This window comes from Taeniopygia guttata, chromosome 2, assembly GCF_048771995.1.
Source record: "Taeniopygia guttata chromosome 2, bTaeGut7.mat, whole genome shotgun sequence".
Classification (NCBI taxonomy): domain Eukaryota; kingdom Metazoa; phylum Chordata; class Aves; order Passeriformes; family Estrildidae; genus Taeniopygia; species Taeniopygia guttata.
Genome location: NC_133026.1, coordinates 104,409,723 through 104,431,901, shown reverse-complemented (window position 1 = coordinate 104,431,901; position 22,179 = coordinate 104,409,723). Strand labels below are relative to the sequence as shown.

General features: G+C 43.1%; 1 protein-coding gene across 1 annotated transcript in view; it reads right to left on the bottom strand.

Annotated features, from left to right (window-relative positions):
* Positions 1–21,523, bottom strand: part of COLEC12 (collectin subfamily member 12) — a 96,797-nt gene extending 75,274 nt beyond the window's left edge. Inside the window, exons 1-2 of the mRNA XM_002194625.7 lie at positions 21,291–21,523; positions 9,920–9,970 (exon numbers count right to left, since the gene is read on the bottom strand). Of these exons, the coding sequence (XP_002194661.4) occupies positions 9,920–9,970; positions 21,291–21,297 (58 nt within the window). The 5' untranslated portion in view covers positions 21,298–21,523. The remainder of the gene's footprint in view (positions 1–9,919; positions 9,971–21,290) is intronic.
* Positions 21,524–22,179: the final 656 nt, after the last annotated feature.

Here is a 22,179-nt window from a genome sequence, read left to right as displayed (position 1 = left end):
TTTGGTTGTCTTTGATGAGGCAAGAGAAGGACAATGAAGACATGTTTACTCTTCTTCTTCCTACACTATTTCAGCTGATTCAGACCCTCACACACAATGAACTCATTACTTTGAGCCCCGCAAGTTTTCTCCTAATTTTAGCTAACGTTGATTAACTATTTAAACCCATATCAGCATTAAAATTGTCAATATTCTGGAAAGTTTTTTCAGCTTCTGTGTAATGAGCAGAAGAACATGATGTTGGTTTATTTGCCTCCCCTTAAAACCAAGCTATGCTGCTGCTTTCTGCAAGGCACCCAGAGTAAAGAAATTTTGTAAAAAACTGAAATCTGCATATGGCTATTTTTATAAATTTGTGAAAGAGGTTAAACATACAATATCATTTAACAAAAAAGTCTGTTTTCTTAAGGAGACAATTACTTTGTTTGAGGCAGCCAGAAGACATATGACTGGGGCCTTGGAATACAGTGAGCACAAGAACCACCTCTCAGATTTTTGGCTTTCCAGACCTAGGAAACAATGTTTGGAGCACAAATTTCCAGACGGAACCTACATGCAATCTAGTCCTACAGGTCTGTTTCTGAAGTTGTGCTGTTAGGTAGTCCCACACACTGAGCCAAATCCAATTTGGATGTATTCACATAAAGCACACAGGTTTAAATATAAACATTGGTGCATGCAAGAAGGGACATGTGGTAACTTCTGGGGACAAGTGAGTTTAGCTGTGCACAGATGCTGAGCTGAAACCTGGACAGTGTGTGTTGGGATTAATGTGGCTTCAGACTGTGCAGTCTAAATTAAAGACAAGATCTCTTCCACTCCAAACTTGAGACTTACACGTCAGATTTAAAATTAAATCACCAGTTATGTGAGGCATTATACACCAGATTTCCACCTGAAGCAATTAACTTCCAGAAACAAATGACGAAGGAAGAACAATATCTTTTGGCTCTATTTATTATTATTTCTTGTAACCAGACTGTCCTCTATCATATGATAAAGCAGAAATATATGCAGAAATAAAGCAGAAAGGAATCTTTCAGTCAATGGTTGTCACTACATACACAGATGATCCAAAAATCATACCTTTACCCACTAACAAAACACAAAGAGAAGTTTTTTTTCTGCCATTGAGCATTAATGTAGGGTATATTGATCAAAACAAGCCTGTCCATGTCTATTCCTGGACTAATTCAAAATATAAAATTTGGTAGAATTTTCCATCTTCCCTGACCAAGACCTTGAAAAACAAGCTCATAGACACGTTATGTAATGCAAATTAATAAGCAATTTCCAAATATTTAAAATTTCAGGTTTTGAAAAATATGCAGTGAAGCCTTGTTAAACAGACCCTCATGACCCCAGATATCCTTAAAGGAAATCAATTCTGCCCTGCTTCTTTGTGGCATTATGAAACAACTGCCAGAGAAATAAAATGCTGCTATGTTAGGCCTGAGTATCTGCACACAACTTTAAATACAAAATCTCCTTACAAGCCTCAGCTGGGTTGAAGTGAAGTGGATTCCTGGGTCTCACACTCCACCTACTACAGAAAGTTCAGCTGCTTCTATTGAGTCACAAGCTGAATCACAAAAACACATTCACATCTTATTTATTTAAGGCATCAATCTCTCTCTCTGGCTGAGTGGGTGGATTTTCCAGATGCATTCCTGACCGAGCTGAAAAGTGTCTGCAGGACACAAACCTCTCCACACACCCACTGCACAACTCTTGTCCATTCTGGTTCCAGGCACTGAGTAAGACTCCTTCCCACTCATGCCTCTCTCCCAGCCTCTCTCCGCTTTCCAGAGTCTCAGCCCACTCACCTAACCCAGGCTGGAACAGGACAAATGGAAATTTCTTGGTTCTTGGCTGCTTCATCTAAGGTTTACCCATATACAGAAGGCTAATTGAGACTGGGTAAAATTTTAATCCAAGCTTTATTTTGGCTAATCTTCTGTAGTGCAGCACAGTGGAGCTTGAATTGGTTTTGACTTAGCAAAGCAGCACACTGTTTCCTTGTTAGTGTTTACAACAGGACAAATCATCCTAAAATACTTACTCCGTTCTTTATTTGTGCTATCCCTTACACTGTTCTCTCTCACAAGCTTCTTTAGGCTTTCCCCAGCTTTTATGTAAGACATATTACAGAGATGTGGAGTTGACAATATTATCTATCTAGTAACTCAAAATGATCAGGATGGTGATGCTCTTGCTCAGCATGGAAGTCCTTTCCTGCAGCACTGGCCCCTCCTTGCTATTGCTATTTTAAAGACAGGTGTCTTTAAAGAGGTAGTTGCCACAGATCCCTAAAAGTAGCTGATATGACTCCTACCCTAAGTCCTATTATCAGATTTCATATGGAAGTCAATCTTCAGTCTCAAGCTACATCAGGGAAGGTTTAGGTTGGATATTAGGAAATAACTTTTTACTGAAAGAATAATAAAATACTGGAATTGTCTTCCTAGGGAGGTGGTGGAATCACCATCTCTGGATATGTTTAAAAAAAGACTGGACTTGGCACTTGGTGCTATAGTCTAGTTGTGGTGTTAGGGCATAGGTTGGACTTGATGATCTTAGAGGTCTCTTGCAACCTCATTATTCTGTGATTCTGTGATTCAAACAGAAAATTTTGTCTCTGAAAATTATCAAGAAATTTGTCAAGCACAACAGCGTGATGTAGTTGCATATAGAGTGTTACCTTGCCAGGACACTGGCCAGGCTCAGGGCTGCTGAGTGTGATGGTAGAGGACAGCAGAGATTTAGGTCTGGGTCCAGGGCCAGGTCCCACATTCAGGTCTGGGTGAAGCTGGTTAAGTTTCACACCTTCCCTGCAGTGGCTCCCTCAGGAGCATGGAAAACCAGGCAACAACCATGCACAGAGCTACAGTACAGGTTGAGGAAATTCCTAAGAAATAAAAAGAATCCAGGATATCAAGTAAGTAAGCAGCGTATGACAGGTATATGTTTAATTTGTGTGTGCTGTTAGGTTCATCCAAAAAAATAGCCTCAAGGGAATACAGTATCCCCTTTCTCATGGAAAGATCTCTGTCCCTGTGTCGCTTTCAGATAAAATCATTATGAAGAAGGTACAGAAAAGCCAAAGATCAACTGCAGAAATTTGAGCACTTGAAAGCGCAAAGTTCAGCTGGCTGTAGTAGCAGCTGGCTACAAATGCAGATTTGTATTTGGAATAAAGCTTAAGAGGAGCTCTAGAGTAATGCTGGTGCATTCTACAATCCCACGGCAGTGCTGGGAGAATCCACTAATGTGTATTTTCCATTATTTTTTCCTTCCATCTCGTGATGGCTTCATATCTGAAGTTTTCGTTTCTGCCACAGTTTTCCTGTGTTACTCTTTTGCACGGAAACATAATGGTACCAAGCACTGAAAACACAGTGCACAGTTTCCTTCCAAGACAGCAGTTTCACAGGTAATTTTGCTACAAAGTTGAACAGCCCAGAATGTAGCCTAGGTGTTCTGGCAGCAAGCTGATGTTACCAAACATCATTATTTGTCCAGCTAGTTTACAGGGAAATAAAAACAAAATCCCCAGGTGTCACTTACAGTGTAGCCAATGTTATTCATTCCTCTCGTAAATACAACGTGCTGTTCAGCCCACACACCTATTTTATTGCTCTAATGAAAAAGACAGAGCAAAATTCACACATCATGGTGACCACACTGCCTTTCAATTCACCCCTGTAAAAGACAGAGATTGATCAAACAAGTATTGCTCCAAGCATGCGAATTCAATATATGAAGAAGCATGTCAAGAATTTTAATTGTACTAAATAGGAAAAACCCCGTAACTAAGAGAAAATAGATTGCCTACATAGCAACACACAGCTGGAATGACTTTAGTCCCCAAGGCATTGCTAAGAGGCCTCTTTATGGGCTTGGATTAGAAGTGCCTTTAGCCAGGCACAGCAGGACAGGTTGGAGAGGGGCAGCCTCAAACCCACAGACCCAAACATCTCAGCTCTTTCATCTCCTAAGTTAGCACAGGGCATATAGACCTGATAACTTTTTGGATCTTGCTATTACTGCCTGACACTGATGGATTTCTCAGGGTCCACCAACTATTCTCTATCTTTATGAAGATAGGTGGTTTCAAATTTGTTGTTTGGATACCCCATCTATCACACGTGCCCTTACATTGCAAAAGGCAGAGGGTACTGACAGAGGAGGGACACACACTGGTGGCATGGGGGCACCTTGACAGCTCCTGAGCACATTCCTCTGCAATGGCAATACTGCATACATGTCAGCATTCTTTATTTATTTATTGAAACATCAATTCCCTGCCAAGTGCGCCAGTACTGCAAGTATCTACTGGAAAAGAAAAGAAAGACAAATAAACCGTACATAGGTGGTCCCTCCCCGATGCCGGGTTGAAGCACCAAACACAAACCCAGGACCCCTGAGGATGGATTCTCTCAGCTGCTCAGGGCTCACCCTAGGAGAGGGCAGGCTCAACCCCCTTCCACCTTACTGGCCATGGCAATTAAAAGGGTCATTTCAAATGAAATTTCTTGGCCTAAAATGAAGAGCCACATGGGCACCACCATTCAGTGGGGATTTCATACCCCAGGACACACGCAGGCAAAATCCTCATCTGTCAAATATGGCCAGATCAGTGAACTGGAAGCAACAGCGCCTGACTTTCCTCTGGCTTTGTGAGTGTAAGTGACCCTGTGACTTTTTATTAAGCCATATGATTACACACTGCAGGAATACAAGTGAAAGAATGTCCAGGGAGGTATGTGGTTGTGGCACCTGAAATCCCTCACTGGTCGTTTACAAACCATAAAGAAAAGTTGACAAATTCCTAAAGCTTAGAATATTTTTTTTTTTCACAGGGAATTAAGGTTTGTGCGGATATAGCACACCACCAGGCTGATGTCAGACATTGTTTTGGTGCTTGTTATTAGATATATGAACAATGGTCTGGACTTATTCAGAGACAAGGATAAAATTATTCCATCTGTGCAGTGTTAATTAATAAATTATATTCCTGAACTATCACAAAATTCTGGGCCATGAATTTTGATCATGTCTGGACAGTTATTTATAGGCACAAACTCCCCTCTATTTTTACAAATCCTTTTCAGAAAATGCTTTGTATCTTAAAATTTTCATTTTTGCTGCAAACCATTCACAATGATTTTATCAGCTGTACACTCCTAAAACTCCTTAGTTATATTTTATCAAAGGTGAAGAAATAATATATAACTTCTTACTGTACAAAATACTATAAAAACTGCACAGAAAGAAAACAGTTAAATGGATCTTGTTCAGCTGTTCCCAAGCCACTCATCAGGGAAAAAAAACAAACCTATTTTACAAATATGTTTTTAAACCATTTTTTCCCCCCTCACTTCTTTTTAGGATAGCAGATTTCATTACTGCATAGCAAGATGATTCATCCATTCCTGGTCCACAAATTCCTAGACTTTATTCTTACACCTGGAATCATGCTTAGGAGCTAGATTGTTGTAACTGTACAGAAGAAGTATCCTAACCCAGTCATATCTTACATACCCTACAGAAGATACCTAAAGAAGTAGCTGCCTTCCCTGAAGGGGACCCCTGGTAACTTTTATCCCTCCTTCCCTGGCAGCTCCTGATCTAAGGGGTGTGGGGAAGGCTGGAGGATCAGTGCCTTGGTGTGCACTGGACTCCCCTGGGGACATGAGAAACTGTCCCCTACTGACAGCTCAGCAGGGCAGGGGGAGGTGATGGTGAGAAGTATCCTGACTCACTATCTAGAGCATGGAGGTGGCCAGGATGGGTGTTTCTGTGGAGAACAGGCTCACAGCCTGTAATTCTGGCTGTGTTTGCCAAGGGCAAAGGGTAATTATCTTGCACAAGCTGTTTAGTCTTCCACTTATCTACAGTGTACTAGTGCTATCTTCTGATTCCTTGGGAGGCTTCTCTTCATCAGCAGGGCTTTCAGCTCATTTATTTGAAGTCTGCTTTCTAAAACACCACAAGTGTGCTTCGCAACAGGTCAAAGACCATCTTCTCTGCTTTCAGCAATTCCATATTGTACCATAGGTTTGAATTACGCAGTCAGTATTTTAATATGAACTTTCTAGTTAAAAGACTCTATTAAAGTGGACATATCAAGTTCTTAAACATTAACATAAGGGAAAAAAAATGCACTATGAATTCTACATCTATTACCTCAGAATGCCAGGAGTTAGGAAGATCCTTGGAGTCCATTTGATCCCTTCAATTCCCTTGCCTGTGGAGATGCCTGGAGCCCGAATTTCAGAGGAAAGAGTCAAACTCTGCCAGAAAGAGATCTCATCCTTCTGTCTACCATCTAGAAACTAGTCTTAGCTCTCATGCTTGAGACTTAGCATCCTCAAAGTGTATCATATTGTAAAGGAAGTTCTGCCCTTTCTTCACTCATTCTTTCCCAAAATCAGTTGTGCATGAGGTGGTACAAACCAATGACATTGACTGATGAAAGAGTTAATATTGGTGGCAATCTGGTAGAGGAAAACCAGTAGAGAGGCTTAGCTTGCCATCTGGAGCAGACAACCTCAAAACAGCCTGAGAAATGGGACTGAAGATGAAGTAACTGGAATAAGAAACACACTTCCTCACTTTTTCAGTGCATCAATCTGGAGGCACTGCAGCTGAGTAACTCCTGGCAGCATCCCTGCACATCTATAGCTTTCATTGAAAATAAGTAAACAGCATCAGTGAGCTGGAAAGACTGTTTTCCTAACTGACCCCCTGCAGCAAATCTGTCCCAAGCTCAAAGGAGAAAAAATCTGATGTGTATTTTCCTAGCGGTTGTCTGCATCTGTATTCATTACTCTTTAATATATTAGTGTGTTATGCTTAGTATGTTTGGCTTACTAGGACCAGTTAATGTTCTATTGACTAAAAAATACAGTAGCTTGACAAATTCTCAGAAATTAACTTGTTTGAGAAGGAAGGACAGAATGATTCAGAAAAAGGGGAAGTGGTGCAAGACAGTGCGTATTCAGTCCTCTTTCCAAAAACTTCTTCCCCAAAACGAGAATTGTTGGAGAATGCCTCTCTCCTTCCCTCCTTCTGCTGATCTCTTCCTTCCTTGAACCAAACTACCGGCTCTGGCAACAAGGCAGCTAATAATAAACTCCTCAGCTGAACTCTAGGAAAGCAGCTTGGTCAAAGCTTTGCCTGCCAAATGCTGACCAACACATGTTCCCAGCTGCCAGCAGTCACTGACTGCTAGCCACGTTTTTTAAACCAGTTATACTTTAGCCTTCTGCCCCTCAGAGCACATTCTACTCCAAACAAGACCTCCCAATTCCAAATGATGGAGTCAAAGGTACTTGACTCATGGTCCATCTACCATGTCTCATCCCTGACCACACGAACAGGCTGTACAGGAACAGTGCTGGCATTTATACAATGCCAGCCAGCAGACAGACAGGACTTCTTTCAAAATTACCTTTTATCAAGGTTTGTGGAATAAAACTTGGTTCTTGCCTTGGGAGTCCCCCTTATTGCCTTCTTTTACCAGGAAGGACATAGGGCCAAGAGGGAACACCAAGGCAGCAGGAGTAAGATTTCCTACTGGTCAGGCAGGAGCTCAGCTGCATTTTGGCCCCAACAGCAACTTCTGGTGCTTCACTTGAAATGCTGACCCAGCTCTCCACTGAGTTTGGAGTCTTTAAAAGTCATCACCTTTCTGTCTGGAGGAGCCCACTGCCAAGTGAGGAAACAGCCAGCACTGCTGAAAGCATGAGGCTCCCTCTCTCTCCAGAGGCCTCCTGAAAATGCAGCAGAGACTGTAGAGGTGGGAACTCACCGAGTCAGGTTTTCTGAAGAAGGGGAAATAAACCCTTTAAGGGACACAAAAGCATGAGCATGTACAGCCAAACAGCAAATGCTGGAGTGTGGGGAAACCAGGCCAGCCTAGCTCCTCCCTGAGCTGCCCCGTGATGCTGGGAAAGATGATGAGGGTATGGGAGGAAGTTTGGGCTCCAAAATTGTATGGACAAAGGTGGCTTCTTGGACTGGGGGCCTTCTGAATTACACAGCTCTCACCAGTGTCAGTGTTATGGCTTCATGATCCCATTCCCCCTTTAGTCAAGGCTGTTCTGTACTGTAGATATTTGGGATACCTTCCTGACCACAGCAATGTTGTTTTCCCGAGGCATGAGGCAGTTATGGTTGGTTCCTAAGGGTGGAACTACGCTGACTCCTCCTCTTGTGGTGAAATCTCCTTCTACCACTTCCAGGTTGCAAGTCCTCTCCTCCCTCCATGCTGCTCCACCAAGCACAGCAGCACAAGCATTTCTTGAAATAGTCTGTATTTATAAGGGGAGAAATAACTCACCTTTTATTGATATTCTCAGCCCCTATTTATATTTCTCTCCTTATTTATAAAAGGGGAGAAATAACTCACCTTGGTAGCATCACAATACCCAGGAGAAAGAAAGAAATGACAGCAAGTTAGTAGGCAAAACACCCATCACGTCACAACACTGCACTTACTATTGGAGCAGTAAGGATAATGGAGTACCCACAGAGTGCTGACCAGGGATAGCCAGGTAGAGGATAACACCAAAGGAACCTATTTTTATAGCTGTTAATGAATACCAATATCTTTTACTTATTTAGAGGTGACAGAAATGAACAGTTAGCATTTCTTCCTATTTCTCAGATGTTTTGCTTTTTTGCTATTCCAGGGCTTAATCCAGAACAACAACAACAAAAAAGGAAACTAACAAAAGGAAAACAACAAACAAAAAAGGAAAAAAAAAATATGTGCAGCCTTATGGAGGACTTTCCAAGCCACAGATGCTGGCTCTGTGGTTGGCTGATCTATCCAAAATAAAGCTCAACAGCAGGGAGCAGTGGAGTAGTTCAGGGGGTAGAAAAGGTCATGTGAACGTGATTCCCACCTCCCAAACTCCGCATCTCCTTATGCTGCCTTGCCCTGCTCCTTTTGGGGTGGAAGGAATTTTTTACTTATTTTTCATTTTTATTTTCAGCTTGCCTTTCCTATCCACTTGCCAACTGAGGTAATTGAAAGTGACTCTTGGTGCAGCTACTTTCCCAGGACAGAAAAAATGAGGCGAACTATTATTCTGATGTCTTACAGGTGAAAAGGCACCAGCAGCTTTGATAATGAGCCCCTTTGGCTGTGCCAAGACAGAGCTGGCACTGTGGGAGCTCAGAGGCCACCATGTCACCTTCCCCTTGCCACAGGGACAGGCATTCTCCTTCCCTGGGTGAAACTGTTGACTGCAGAGACTGAAATGTTTTCCCAACAGAAAAAAATGACAAGAACCTTGAAAACAGGTGCCTTGAAGGCTGCTAACCCCTGTGCACAAATGCATGATGCTACCCTCCTCACATGAGAAGGCCATTCTGGGTGAACAAACATAAAAAATAGAGGAAAGAAAAGGAAAAGGAAAGACACTGAGCGACCTCATTTTAATAATTTTTGACATCAGAAGGCATTAATTCCCTTTTCCTTTGAGAGGAGTGCACAGCCTATGTCATGGCTCAGCTGCCAGTACAAGTTCTGCAAGTCTAGAGGAGATGCCATGAAACCACTCTGGGGAAAATCTACAAACTCTGCTGCATGTCAGTCTGGGGGCTGAGGCAATGCTCACCTGGGCAGAGGACATGTAAGAGGCATGGCCCCTTTTTTTTCACAGCCAGCACATTAATTTCTGTTCAGGTGTGGGCTTCAATTTCCTAAAGAAAGAACTATTTTGGAAGCCTTATGTTTGCCAGGAAAATAAACCAAGTCTAAGCATCACACCTTCCACTGGGAGGACATTGCATGTGGATGATGGGACTGTACCTGTATGTGTCAATGCTGCAAGCAAAAAAGTTTTCGTAGCAAGTGTTTGATTTACCCTTTGCAAAAGCAAGCTGAAAGACTGCTGTCACTTACCAAACCTCTTGTAACCGAAGGACTGCACCTCCTCCTCCTCTGCAAAATCGTCTGGAGAAAAAAAGACACAGCAGCAGATTATTACTACTACCACTGGTAAAAAATGAGAAGAAGTTTTTACAGGTGCATGTTCAAATAATGTAACTTTTCTTGGTTTGTTAGGCATGCTACTGCTCTTCCCCTCTGCTGCTCCTATCCCACCTCTGTCTCCAAGTGCAGAAGGCAGTTCAGAGCCTTTGCCCCAGTGAGAATCCCCAGCAGAACTCCAGAATACAAACTGCAGATTTATCCCCTAGCAGCCATCGTGAGGCCTGCTTGGCCAGCTAATTGCAGACCAGAGCAGATATGTTCCTCATCACAATGACAGCCGCAATTGTCACCGGTATGCCACTTGATCAAGCTTGCCTGGGCCACAGGAGTCAGAGGGGATGGCTGTCCATCCGTCCACTGCCTCCCATGCACCTTAGCTTGACCTGAAAATGTCAGATCCGATAAAACATGGGAAACAGAACTGATAAACTCAGATAAGAAAAATAAAAACCGAATGGTGAAGATTGTGAAAGGTCTAGATAGGAATGGCTGAGGTCACTTGCTTTATTCAGCCTGGAGAAGACTGAGGGGACACCTCACCACAGTCTACAACTTCCTCAGAGGGGAAGTGGAAGGGCAAACACTGATGACAGAACCCGAGGGAAGGGAAGTTGTGGGGAGGTTTAGGTTGGCTGTTTGGAGAATATCAGGCTCCCCAGGGAAGTGGTCACAGCACCAGCCTGCCTGAGTTCAAGAAGTGTTAGGACAATGTGCTCACATACACAGTGTGATTCTTGGGGCTGGCCTGTACAGGGACAGGAGTTGGATTTGATGATCCTTGAGGGTCTCTTCTAACTCAGGGTATTCTATCATCCAATGATTCTATCATGCCTTTTGTTCTTATCTTTACAGTATGCAAGCAGGAATATGCTAATAATCACAAGGTTATTTTGTCAGAAGCTGAATTTCTCTCAATTTCCTTCCGTCAGCAAAGAAGAAGGCTGGCATCAGCAAAAAAAATACACCCATGACTTTTTTTAAAAAAAGAATATGTCTGTGTTCATGTGTTCATCCTCCTTCCACCAAGACAGCCCCTTGTTCTGCTGAGTCAGGAAAGGCAAAAGTTCTGCCTCGTCACCAGCACCAGCCTCTGAATCAACTGCTGGGAGAGCAGCACAGCCCAGATTGTTCTTCTCCTGCTTCTGTATTTCCCAGAGGGAACAATTAATGAACGGTGAAGGAAAAGCAAGCTCAAAGCAGATAAACGTGTGTGATGGAGTGAGAAGTCTGTGTTTAGTTAGATCTTTTTTGCTCACAGACTTACTGCACATGATTGGGCTGCTCTGCATCACAAAACTGGGCTAACTGGTGCCACAGCTAACTTGGGACAGCACAGAGCCTTGGGAGGATGAATTCAAAGGCAAAGATACAGTCTGCATCCAGGCTCAGCAAAGCCTAAATGATTTGTGTGTATGTCTCCAGCAGAAAATCTGACTTGTTTTTCCTTCTGACCTGTGAAATGCCACAGACAGAAGTCTCTGAAGGAGACTTTGCCTGAAGCAACAGCAGAGTCCATAAAATGTGTAATTTTGCAGAACATCACCCTTTACTCAGACAGAACAATGGATTAAACAGCTAAAAACATATTCTTCACCAGGTAAGACATTTTGCTTACTGCCAGCAGCACTCCTGTCCATATCTTTAGCTAGACCCCCAATTCCACTTAAGAAGTGGAAGAACCAACAGAAGCTCCTCAGGCAAAACAAACACATCCTGGTTTTGAAAAGAAAAAGAAACCTTTGAAAAACCAAGCCAAACAAACCCTCACAATTGTCCCAAATGTTATCTGAAGACAAGGCCCTCAAACTAAACATGACAAATACTAATAAACCATAAACAGTCAACAACCAACTTCTCATCCCAGCAGTGAGCTACTCAGGAAAGATCTTCCTCTCTTGCACAAAAGATAAAATGCTGCACAAAATGAGATAACAGCTCCAGAGACCTTAGCTTCCTGCCCTCTCCTTCTATCAGGCTGCAACACAGTCGCCTCCTTTGTTTCTCAGGAGTGTAACCTGGCTTATCCAATCTGGATCTGATGTAATACAGCCAGGCCAGCTTTAAATCCTGCAGCTTCATCCCAAACCACATCTCCAAGACCTATCTCCCAGGCTGACAGATCCTTCCCTAGTTTTCTTGTTCTTCATGCTTAGACCAGCAGCATTGGCTTTTACAACTTTAATCACATTTTTGTTTCTTTGGCCATTTTGGTATATGCAACATGTTTATATATGTACATATTATACATTTCTATACACACATATATTTATATGCTTTACAGTATTTGCAATGCTGCATGTTATTCTTTCTAGGGATGGGTTTTTTCCTTAAGCTTTGAGTACATTATAATTATTCGTTCACCTCCTAATTTTGAAGAGCACTTCTGATATTTGAAACAAAGAAGTGGAGATGGGCAAGGACAATTATGTCAAATGGTGACTCGTCTCCCTGATCAGTACAATCTCAAACATCATCTCTGTGAGTTATCTTGCAAGGGGCAGTCAATGTAATTTTAGGGGAAGTCTATAAAAATTATTTAACAGACAAAGCTCAATGTTCTTCCAGTCACAATTGCAACTTGGCTGAAATCATGTGCAAAATATGGTACTTTAAAATATTAACTGTAATGTAACAAGTTTAAGGAACAAAAAAAAAGATGGAGGAAATTAACAAAGCAGGCTTAGACTTTAAGAAATTACAGCACTTTGGAAAAAAAGACTAAGATGGGTTGAAAGTCCTACCTCAGAAAAAGTCTATGTTTGAAATATTAAAAATTAAGTTGACAAACAGGCCTATAAATTTAAGTCCCAAGGCAAAGCCCTGCACCCAGCCTGCTCCTCCCATGTCTGTTAGGCAGTATTGTCCTTAGTGCAGGCAGCAGAAACTTGATCCTCAGCTCCCTGTTCCAGTGCTGGAAATATTAAAATTGTGTCACAAGTTCTACAAAAATCTCAAAGCTTCTGAAGATCTTCAAATCAGCAAAATACAGGAGAACCCAAGTTTTCATTTAAAAGGTAACAGCTTTTCTAGTGAAAACTATGAAAATGTGATCTGTTATGAATTACAGAGGTTAAGAAAATATACACCAAGTAAGAAGGCAAATACTATGAACACCTCCAGTATGTTTTAATGATTTATGCTGTTAAAGGCAATATCAGAAATTATTGTGGCAGAAATTAATGAGCTTTGAGCACCAGTGACTGATCTTAGAAATGGAAATTCTGCATTTTCACATCAGCAGTGCCCACACTTGAGTGAGTCTGCAGCTGGTGTAGGAGGGGTTTGCTGGACATTGTGAAAGCCTTAAGTTAGAAATATTTTTCTTTAGTTTAAATCCAGTCCTCAGTTACAAAGAGGACTGGAATGTATTTCTGTTACATACACATGCATTAATATGCAGGCAAGGCTTATTTTCATAGGTGAAAAATATGAAGGCAGACTCCTCCTTGAAGCAGACAATCAAGTAGAATTTGTTGTTATGCCCAGGTCACAAGAATTAACTCTTTAGTATGGGGAAGACTAACCCTAACTCAACTGAATTAAGACACTCAACTGAGCTCTCAGCTGTGAACCAAAATCCAGAATAAGAAAGATGAAGAAACATGAAAATCTGGTCTCTTATTCCACTGACTTGTACAGAACTCTGGCAGCAGGAAGGTCCATAAAAAAAGTGAATTTTGGGCAGAAACATATGTGAGCAACCAGTTATATTTAACCATGCAGGGGAAGGGCCACTGTAGATCTCCTGTTTTATTGGATTTACAAGAGCCTCCTTGGATGCTAGAACAGATTGCCATGGGGAGATTACAGCAAACTGCTAAAAATCACTGTCTCACTGTGGCTGAACAGCAATACATCAAATGTTTTAAGGAGTCAGTGCAAAGTAAGAGTTCTGGTCCAAAAAATGTAAAAAAAAAAAAAAAAAAACAAAAAAACTTTGAGATATTTTGGCAATACCCATGCTCCACTGAGTACCAATGCCAAATTCCACTTGCCCTCCAGTTATAAGCTATTACTGCAACACCTCTAGTAAATACAGTTGTAGAGTTAAGTAAGTTACAGTGCAATGCTTCAAGGGAGTGGGAATTGTGAAAAGGCAGTTCAGCTGGGGATTAGCGCAGCGAACAGAGGGAATTCATTTAATCTAAAACAAATTAGACTCTCATTTGATTAATTTGCCAGTGGCAAAGCAAATCTGTGGAGTAGAACTGTTTAATTTCTTGTTCTTAAATCTTAAATAAATTAATCATGGATCACTTATGAGTCACTCTGAGGTCAAGTAAGAAAGAGCTGGCCTGGAGCCAAAATTAATGCTAAATCTGCCCCTGAGACAATACAGGGTATAAAACCACAGCAACAGATCTGAGGAGCCTTTGGTGCAAGGTGGTTTTAAGGAAGTTGTTTCCATTCTAGCCCCTTCCTTTCATGGGTGTCATTGTTGGCATATGGAAGGTGTTAAAGAAAGCTGGTAATGTACGTGTCCAGCTGTCTCCTTTTAACAGTACACCTTGCTCAGCCATTTATGCCTAATTAACTAATGAGGCAAACAAGATCTCAGAACCATTAGAGATGCTGGGTCATATGGTGGCTGCAGACACGTGGTATCCAATAATTTCGAGAGCACTTGTGTGTTGCAAGCATAGATACAAAGTCCTTTTTTAAGGACCTCGTCTGAAGTCTTAAATAAAGAAAAAACCCCAATATTTTACATTGCAGTTCCAAATCTGGAAAAGTATATTCCAGGAGAGAATGACGCATCTGGGCTGAAAATTTTCATGCCAAGTTTCAGCTCAGATTTTAGAAGTTTCTTTATAACCCCCTGAAAACTCAAATCACAGTAGATTAGAACTTACCCCTAACTACCAGGCTGGGAACTCAGACTGTAAGATTAATTTGTAGCAATGACATCCAGTGTAAGAGTTTCCTCTAAAACAAATTTCTCTTTCAAAGGGCTTTAATGGTTAGAGCCCTGCCTTTCCTACTGACTTAATGGGAACTACAGAGCTATATCTCAGTGCAACTCCCTAAAATCATCCTGATATTATCAAGGAGACATTTTTATTTGTTCCATTTTGAAAGAAACTGTGCCCGTTAGTTGAAAATCACAATATTCCACTCTTTAAAATCCATGAATCAGCATGGATGAAGAACTCTGCTCAGAACTGTGTAACAAGTGCATCTCCTTCATGAGAGACTGCTTGCAGTGTCAAAAATCTGCTTTTGCCTGCTCTCTCCATCTCAGCACTTTAACTGAAAGGCAAAATTTGTCCACTTGTGAGGTATCTGTAATATTAACAACTGTTCAGGCAGACAAGAACAGCAACACCAATATCTTTCTCATATCACATTTCAAAAGCTTTTTGAGCTGCCACCAGATTTATATGCATTTCTGCTCACTATTAACTGGGTCTACATTCAAACTGCTGACCTAGAGGTGAAATGGAGCCAGCAGAAGCACAGCAAGCAGCTGTGGCCTTCAGATGTTGATGACTTCATCAGTCTAATTGGTTTCCACTGGTTTTCATAGCTTTTATTCTGGACAGTCTCCTGCTTGTGCTAATGGGCTGCTCATTCCCAGCTCTCTTCACAGATGCTTTATTTCACTTGTCCTCTTGTTCTGCCTTTCTCCACTACTTTTTCCTTATAGCCTCTTTTCATAGTCAAGTCGTTCTCTCTGCCTCTATTTTGATAAGCCCTCCCTCACAAAATCCTACCCCACACTTAAAGCACTTCCTGAGTGACAGGACCCCAAGCTGACATGTCACACTTACAGTCACTGTTGTTTGATGAGTGTGTTGTGCCCATATTATCCAACACTTCCTTTGTCTAGCTTGTCACGCAGCAAACTCCTTTGGACAGGAATTGCATGCATTCTGCACTTGCAGAGTACCTGGTCTTTAAGGCAGCCATGGCAGAGGTTCAGCTGAGGCAGTCCTGGAAGAGAGACCACCTCCCTGCATCCCAAAGCATCCTTTGGGATGCTGCTTGAGCTTGGGTTCTGACAGCAAAACTGAGGCTTTTCCTCAGCTCTGTCCAACCGAGACTGCTGATATGGGAATTTATCTGCTTGTCTTAGTGACTGAAAGAGACAATGTCCTAGATCAGAGATCCTCCCTTGGTACTATTCTATGATTTGGGTGGTGTCTCCCATCACTTTACACATGCATAAAACAATCAAAAGCAATAATCGTGACAAATGGGTGCACTTTAATATCTTGGTCTTCATATATTCCCCTACTGCTGTGCCCAAAAAATGTGAGCACATACATTAGGAACACACACAAAAAGACAGAAGATTGTGAAATTTAGAGGTATAACAACAATCACTCTACTTTTGTTTTTTAGGCACAAGATGAAGACAGTAAATACGGGGTTTTGAACAAAACTTGTTAGCCCATAAGTGCCACATTACCATACCGGGGTCAAGAGCAGCTGCATGGTGGGGAGGATCAACCTTAGAAGTTAAAAGTTTAAATCATATCATATTACAGAATAATGATTTAAGAGCAAACAGATATGTTCTCATTAGTGCACTGAAAAATCGTGCCTCCCTGTCAGTATGTCAGAGGAGGCAATTAACAGTAGTATTAAAATGGCATACACATTCCTAACACATGTCTCTATTACCTCCCATTACTCATTCACTTTGTTCCCCAGTGATGTCCCAGTCTGCACCTCAAATTTATGCACCAAATGGGATTGCAGTTTTAGGTGGAAGCAGTCAAAATCCAAAGCCAATTCATCTTAGGTTGCTCCCTCACTCACACAGACCACACTCACATTGTGAGGAGGATCAGGTTCACTTTCCATGCCTTGTAAAAAGTGTCTTTATTTTGCTTTCCACGGGGGAGGGCTGGAAGGAGAGATTCTCTGTTCTGACATACAGAACCTCAAGATAAGGAAGGTTTTGTTAAGCTGAAGATAACTGGGTATGCACCCTTTGCAGTACTGAGCTGCTTTCATCCTTGACATTTTTCCCAGCCCTCTTTATTTTACCCTGTTTTATCCGTGCAAGGCCTGATCAGCTCTCTGCAAGATTACCTTTCCCTCCTTATCCTAGCAGGCAGAAGTGTCTGAACCTCTGGGCACAACAGCCTTTCACTGTGGATCTAAGTAAACTGTTCAGCGGTTGTAACAAAAAAAAGGGCTCTGTTCAGCCCTCAGCTGTAGCAAAATCAGTTTAAAATGAATCTACGTTATCCAAAGTAGGAGAAAAAGGAGTCACAGGTGATTTAAAACAATTCCCTTCTTCATAGGGAGGTTTGTCCATGCTATTCTTAGTCCCGTGTGGCCAGGAAAAGTAGAATTGAAGCAATAACAATTACAAGTTCTTACTGAAAATGATCCTGTCATAAATCGTTTATATGCTAACTTTGCTCAATATCCTTTGTGGTTGTATAGTAATATTTCTATCTGTGCAATAACAGATTCTGTCTTATAATTTCATAGCTCTGTTTTCCTCTGTATTAATAAGAACATGCTTTGACACACACTTGCATCTTTCTCATCCATATGTTTAAAATCCTCTGTGCTACCACTCAATTTGGGACACACACTGACTGTATAGTAGCGTTGCTCAGGATTTGTTCTGTGTTTTATCACACATTTATTATAACTGCTCGTGCCTTTGAACTTCTGCTGTAGGGTCCTGTGACATGTCCAACACACACCACTCAGACCTCCTGCATATGTTTCATGTTTATGTCACTATATTCATATAAGCTCGGATATAAATGGACTAAGGAAAGGTTACTGGAACACTCCACTTCTAATCCTTGGTTTTCAGATGCTTTTTGGCTTCTGCAAAATGCTCTGGACTGGATTTTTAAAAAAATTCTTGGTTTGAAGTTTCTATCCAGGAAAGACCTATTTGTAGATGACTGTTCATTTGATTTTGTGCACACAAAGAAGAGAGAGAGAGAGTCTTTTCTGCAGTGTTACAAAATTAGAACATTTATTCCTTTATTATTTAAAATTAGCAGTGGCACCAAAACTGAGAGAAAGACAAAACCTGTCAGGAAGGTAACCATCATATAAGTAGATTATTTAAGATTTTTCAAGGTAGTCAAGAAAGAACAAGTGAACTTGCATATGCAGTCAGCTTTTGCTATTGTAGGCATTATTTGCAAATTACATCCAAGCTCTAAGTCCCACAGAAGTGACAAGTTTAGCTATACTGATATGGCTTATATGTTAATTAATTGTCTGATAAAGGGTTCACCATGTAAGGCAAACTTGGGGTAAACTGAACTGGCATATCCTGTGAGAGCTCAGAATATGTTTATCTCCAGTCACTGTGCACAGAGCGCACTGAGCCGCCTTTAGCTAAAGGGGTCCAAGGCAGGCGTTCAGGCCAGGCTGATCCCGAGGCACCGAGGGCTTCACTGCTCCAGTGGAACACAGCCAAGGACACACCTGTTTCTCCCCTGTGCATCCTTTTGTATCAAATGAGAGGAATGGCACAAGATAGAATATTTGGTCTCATTCCAGCTCTCAAGCACACCTCAGCACTCAAGCACAGGATCCCAGATGATTGTCCTCCAGCACCATTGCTAATACAAGTGGTACACAGCAAGGTGCTTGTGATGGCAGAGAGGGAGGAGGAGAAATGAAAAGAAACAGCTAAGCTACTTTAAGCATCATTAATTAAGAGCTTCTCTGTCATCCTGGAGCAACAGTCCCAAATGACCACCTTGACTTTGTCATTGCCTGATTTTGGGCATTAGTATTAAGTGGTTATCCAAACAGTATCCATATTTCAGAGGAAAATACTTATCGCCAGCACTGCCATGACAGTAGTGATTACAGATAGAGTTTAAAGTAGCAATTACAAAATATATTGCAGCTATATGGGAAGAAGTTCTCAGTTTTATCAGTACTTGTCCCTGTCTTAAATTAGGGCCAATATTTTCAAACATGTGGTGGTGTTTGACTATGAAGAAGTTGTTTTCATTTGTTTCCCAGGCAACGAGTGCTCCTTCATACCCCAATAAATAACTATAACTTAGAAGTATCATTTGATAAAGATAAATCTGACCCTAAAGCAGACAAATCCCTATATAAATCACATGAATTATTGCTAAAAAATATGACAAAGTTTGTGAGCTCAGTGTTGTTTGCTGGAAATAAAACTGCCAGCATATTGAACATAAACTTAAATTTGTTTTACTGATTTAAAACATAACACATTACAAATACCAGCAATGGAGAATATAATTTATTCATTACAGATATTTAGTGATGTAATTATTTAGATATTCCTCCATTCTCTGGAGAGGGTAGATACAGAGACAGCTGCAATCAACAGATCTTTTTGTTTTTATTGAGAAAAGTGTGTAACTATACAAAGTTCTAAAGTCCTACAATTATCACTACCATCAAGTTTAAGGCGAAAACATGAAAAGCCAAGTCCATACCCAGAAAAGGAAATTATCAAGTCAAAATTTGGTTTGACTCTCTGACTTCTCTAACACTGGCAGAAGCACTCGATGTGATGATTTGTCACTTTTCTTTTGCTATTACCACAGTCATTCAAATGTTCATCTTTGCATGTTTTATTACTGATTTTGGTAACTCTCTGGAGGAAAGAAATAAGATGGCTGTGATCACTCTTGGGGAAGCCAAATGGTAAGGACTAGCACTCCCTCTTGATGGAGCGTGGGGCACCAGCAAGTTCTCCCAGGAGCAGGAATTACATCTTCCCTTTGAATGCCAGTGCTCTGCTTTGCAAAGAGTGGTGGAAGCAGAATGCAAGTTGCATTATATGTTATTCCCATCCCTGGTCCTTTGCATCCCACCTCTCCCCAAAACCCCAAAGAATGGAGTGTAAAGCTCTCAATGGTAATAGGCACAGGTTTGTTCTACCTCTACCAGATCCACATTGTTTTGGTTTATTCATGCCCTTACACTTATGCTGATAATGACAAGCTGATGATAAAATTTTTGGCATGAGTAGCCTATAAATAAAGAACATTGTATATGCATTATTTGTCGTATGTTGCATGGCCCTGGAGAGGCACCACGCCACAGTGTCAGAAGTAACTTAAATAGTGTGTGTGTGGGCTTGCAAAATAAATGCCCCCCAAAAGTTTTTTCTTCAGGCAGCTACTCTGGCAAGTGAATAAATGATCACATAATTTGGTGTCCTAGACTCTGGAAAGTGAGTGTAACTATTATGATGTTTACTGGACTCCTGGCATCTGGAATAAAACTCTGCAGTCCAAGAACAGGCACAGTGGTGCCCAAAAGCAATTTTCATATATGTATGTCTTTTCCTTAAGCTTATTTTTGCCTCTGAAGAAAGACTGAATTCAACTCTCACAACGTCCCGACTAACTCCTAAACCTTCGATAATGTCCTTTGATGTTTTCATTGTAAGTATTCCCCAGTGTGTAAAGCCTCTGCCTTTTGCTGTAAGGCTATCAATTTTCATAAACAGAAGGCTTTCTTGCACCCCCCATACATCTTTACTAGGTTACAGAGTAGCAGTTTGGCAATCTGCTTATTTATTTCATTTTAAAGTATGTGATACCTCTCAGTCACAGCTATGTAGGACAGGGTCAAATGTTCCACCCATTTAAAACAAAAAGAGGATGAAGGGAGGAAAAGAGTGAAAAAGGAAAAGAAACAAAGTTTCAGTTTGAACAGATGCAAAGTAAAGACCAAAAATTTTCCAGTCGGTGGATGCAGAGGAGAAATACGCCAAATACATTTCACAAGCCAGTTAAGCTTCTACTGGCACCTAATCACTGCCAGATGTTTAGAAGCAACACCAAGAACATCGCGAAACGCTGGCAAAAAATAAACAAATCAACCAGGGAGAAACACAACTCTTCTTCTCGGGGCACCGGCGAGGGGGAAGATAAAAGTTGGGTGCCGAGAGAAGCCGTGCTGCGGGGAGAGCACACGCACATGCCGGGACACACTCACACGGGGACAGCCCGCTCCAGGACCGGGACTGACCGACACACTCCGAGCCGCGGCGGCGGCGCAGACCCCGCACCCCGGGGTCGCGGTGAGACCCCCGCTCCGCCGCTCCCGGCCCCGGCTGCCCGTGCCCTGCCCGCCACCTGCCCGCACCGTGTCCCGCCAGCACCCTGCCGGCTTCGGCTCATCCCGCGGGCATCCTCCCCGAGCCCGCCCTGCCCGCACTGTGCCGGTGCTGAAGGCTGCCCACGCTCCCGCCGCCGTGCCCGCTCGGCGTTCCCGCACGCCGCCGATGCCGCCCAGCCGCGGTGCCCGGTGCACGTGTGCGGGCGGCAGCGCCCCGTCCCGTCCCTACCTTTCATCTTGGCGCCGGGGCGGCTCGCATAGGACGGACGGGGCGCGGCGGGGCTGCCGCCGGGAGCGGCGGGCGGCGGAGCGCTCCCTGCCTACTGCCGGGCCATGCCCCCGCCGCGGGCCCTGCTGTGCAGCCCCGGCCGCTGCCGCTCGCCCTCGCTCCTCGGCCGCCGGCGGCACCCAGCCCTCGCCGCCAGCCCCGCGGAGCCCGGCCCGGCCCCGCGGAGCCGCGGCTCGGCCCCGCCTCCCTCCCTCCGCCCCGGGGAAGGGGCCGCGGCCGGGGCCGGGAGGCGGGGGCGGATCGGGGTCCCGCCGGCGGATGGGGCTGGGGGTGTCGCGCCCCGTGGGTGTCACACCCCGTCCCGCCGCGCCCTGCGGGACCGCGGGGGTCCCGGGTGGCGGGGCCGTGGGCAGCAGGGGCTGTCCGTGGGGAGCAGCCCGGGACGGGAGTTACGGGGCGCCCGTCGGTGACCGGGGGAGCTCAAGCGGGATGTGCTGTTCCCGGCAGGAGAACGGCCCTGACTCTGCACTCCCCACGGCCGTGCAGGCACCTGGGGGATTCCCCGTGGGTGTGATCTCTTCAGGCTCCCCACAGCAGCGTGCCTCACACGCAGCACGCCGGTGGAGGAGCGGAGGGGCATAGCCATCTCCTGGGAAGAGGCTGCAGGATGTGCGAAATTCACCCTGATGCTGAACGAAGGGCCACGAGAAGTCCTGTTGGATTCAATGGGACTGCATGCACTACAGGCACTGGAGAGTGTGTGTAAATATTTGTGGGATTAGGGATACACAGGCCAGTCATCTTTTATTTTTCTAGTTCTGGATGTTGCCAGGAATAAGGGATCGTTCCCAGGCTCTTGTTTTCATGAAATACATGGTTTATGATAAAT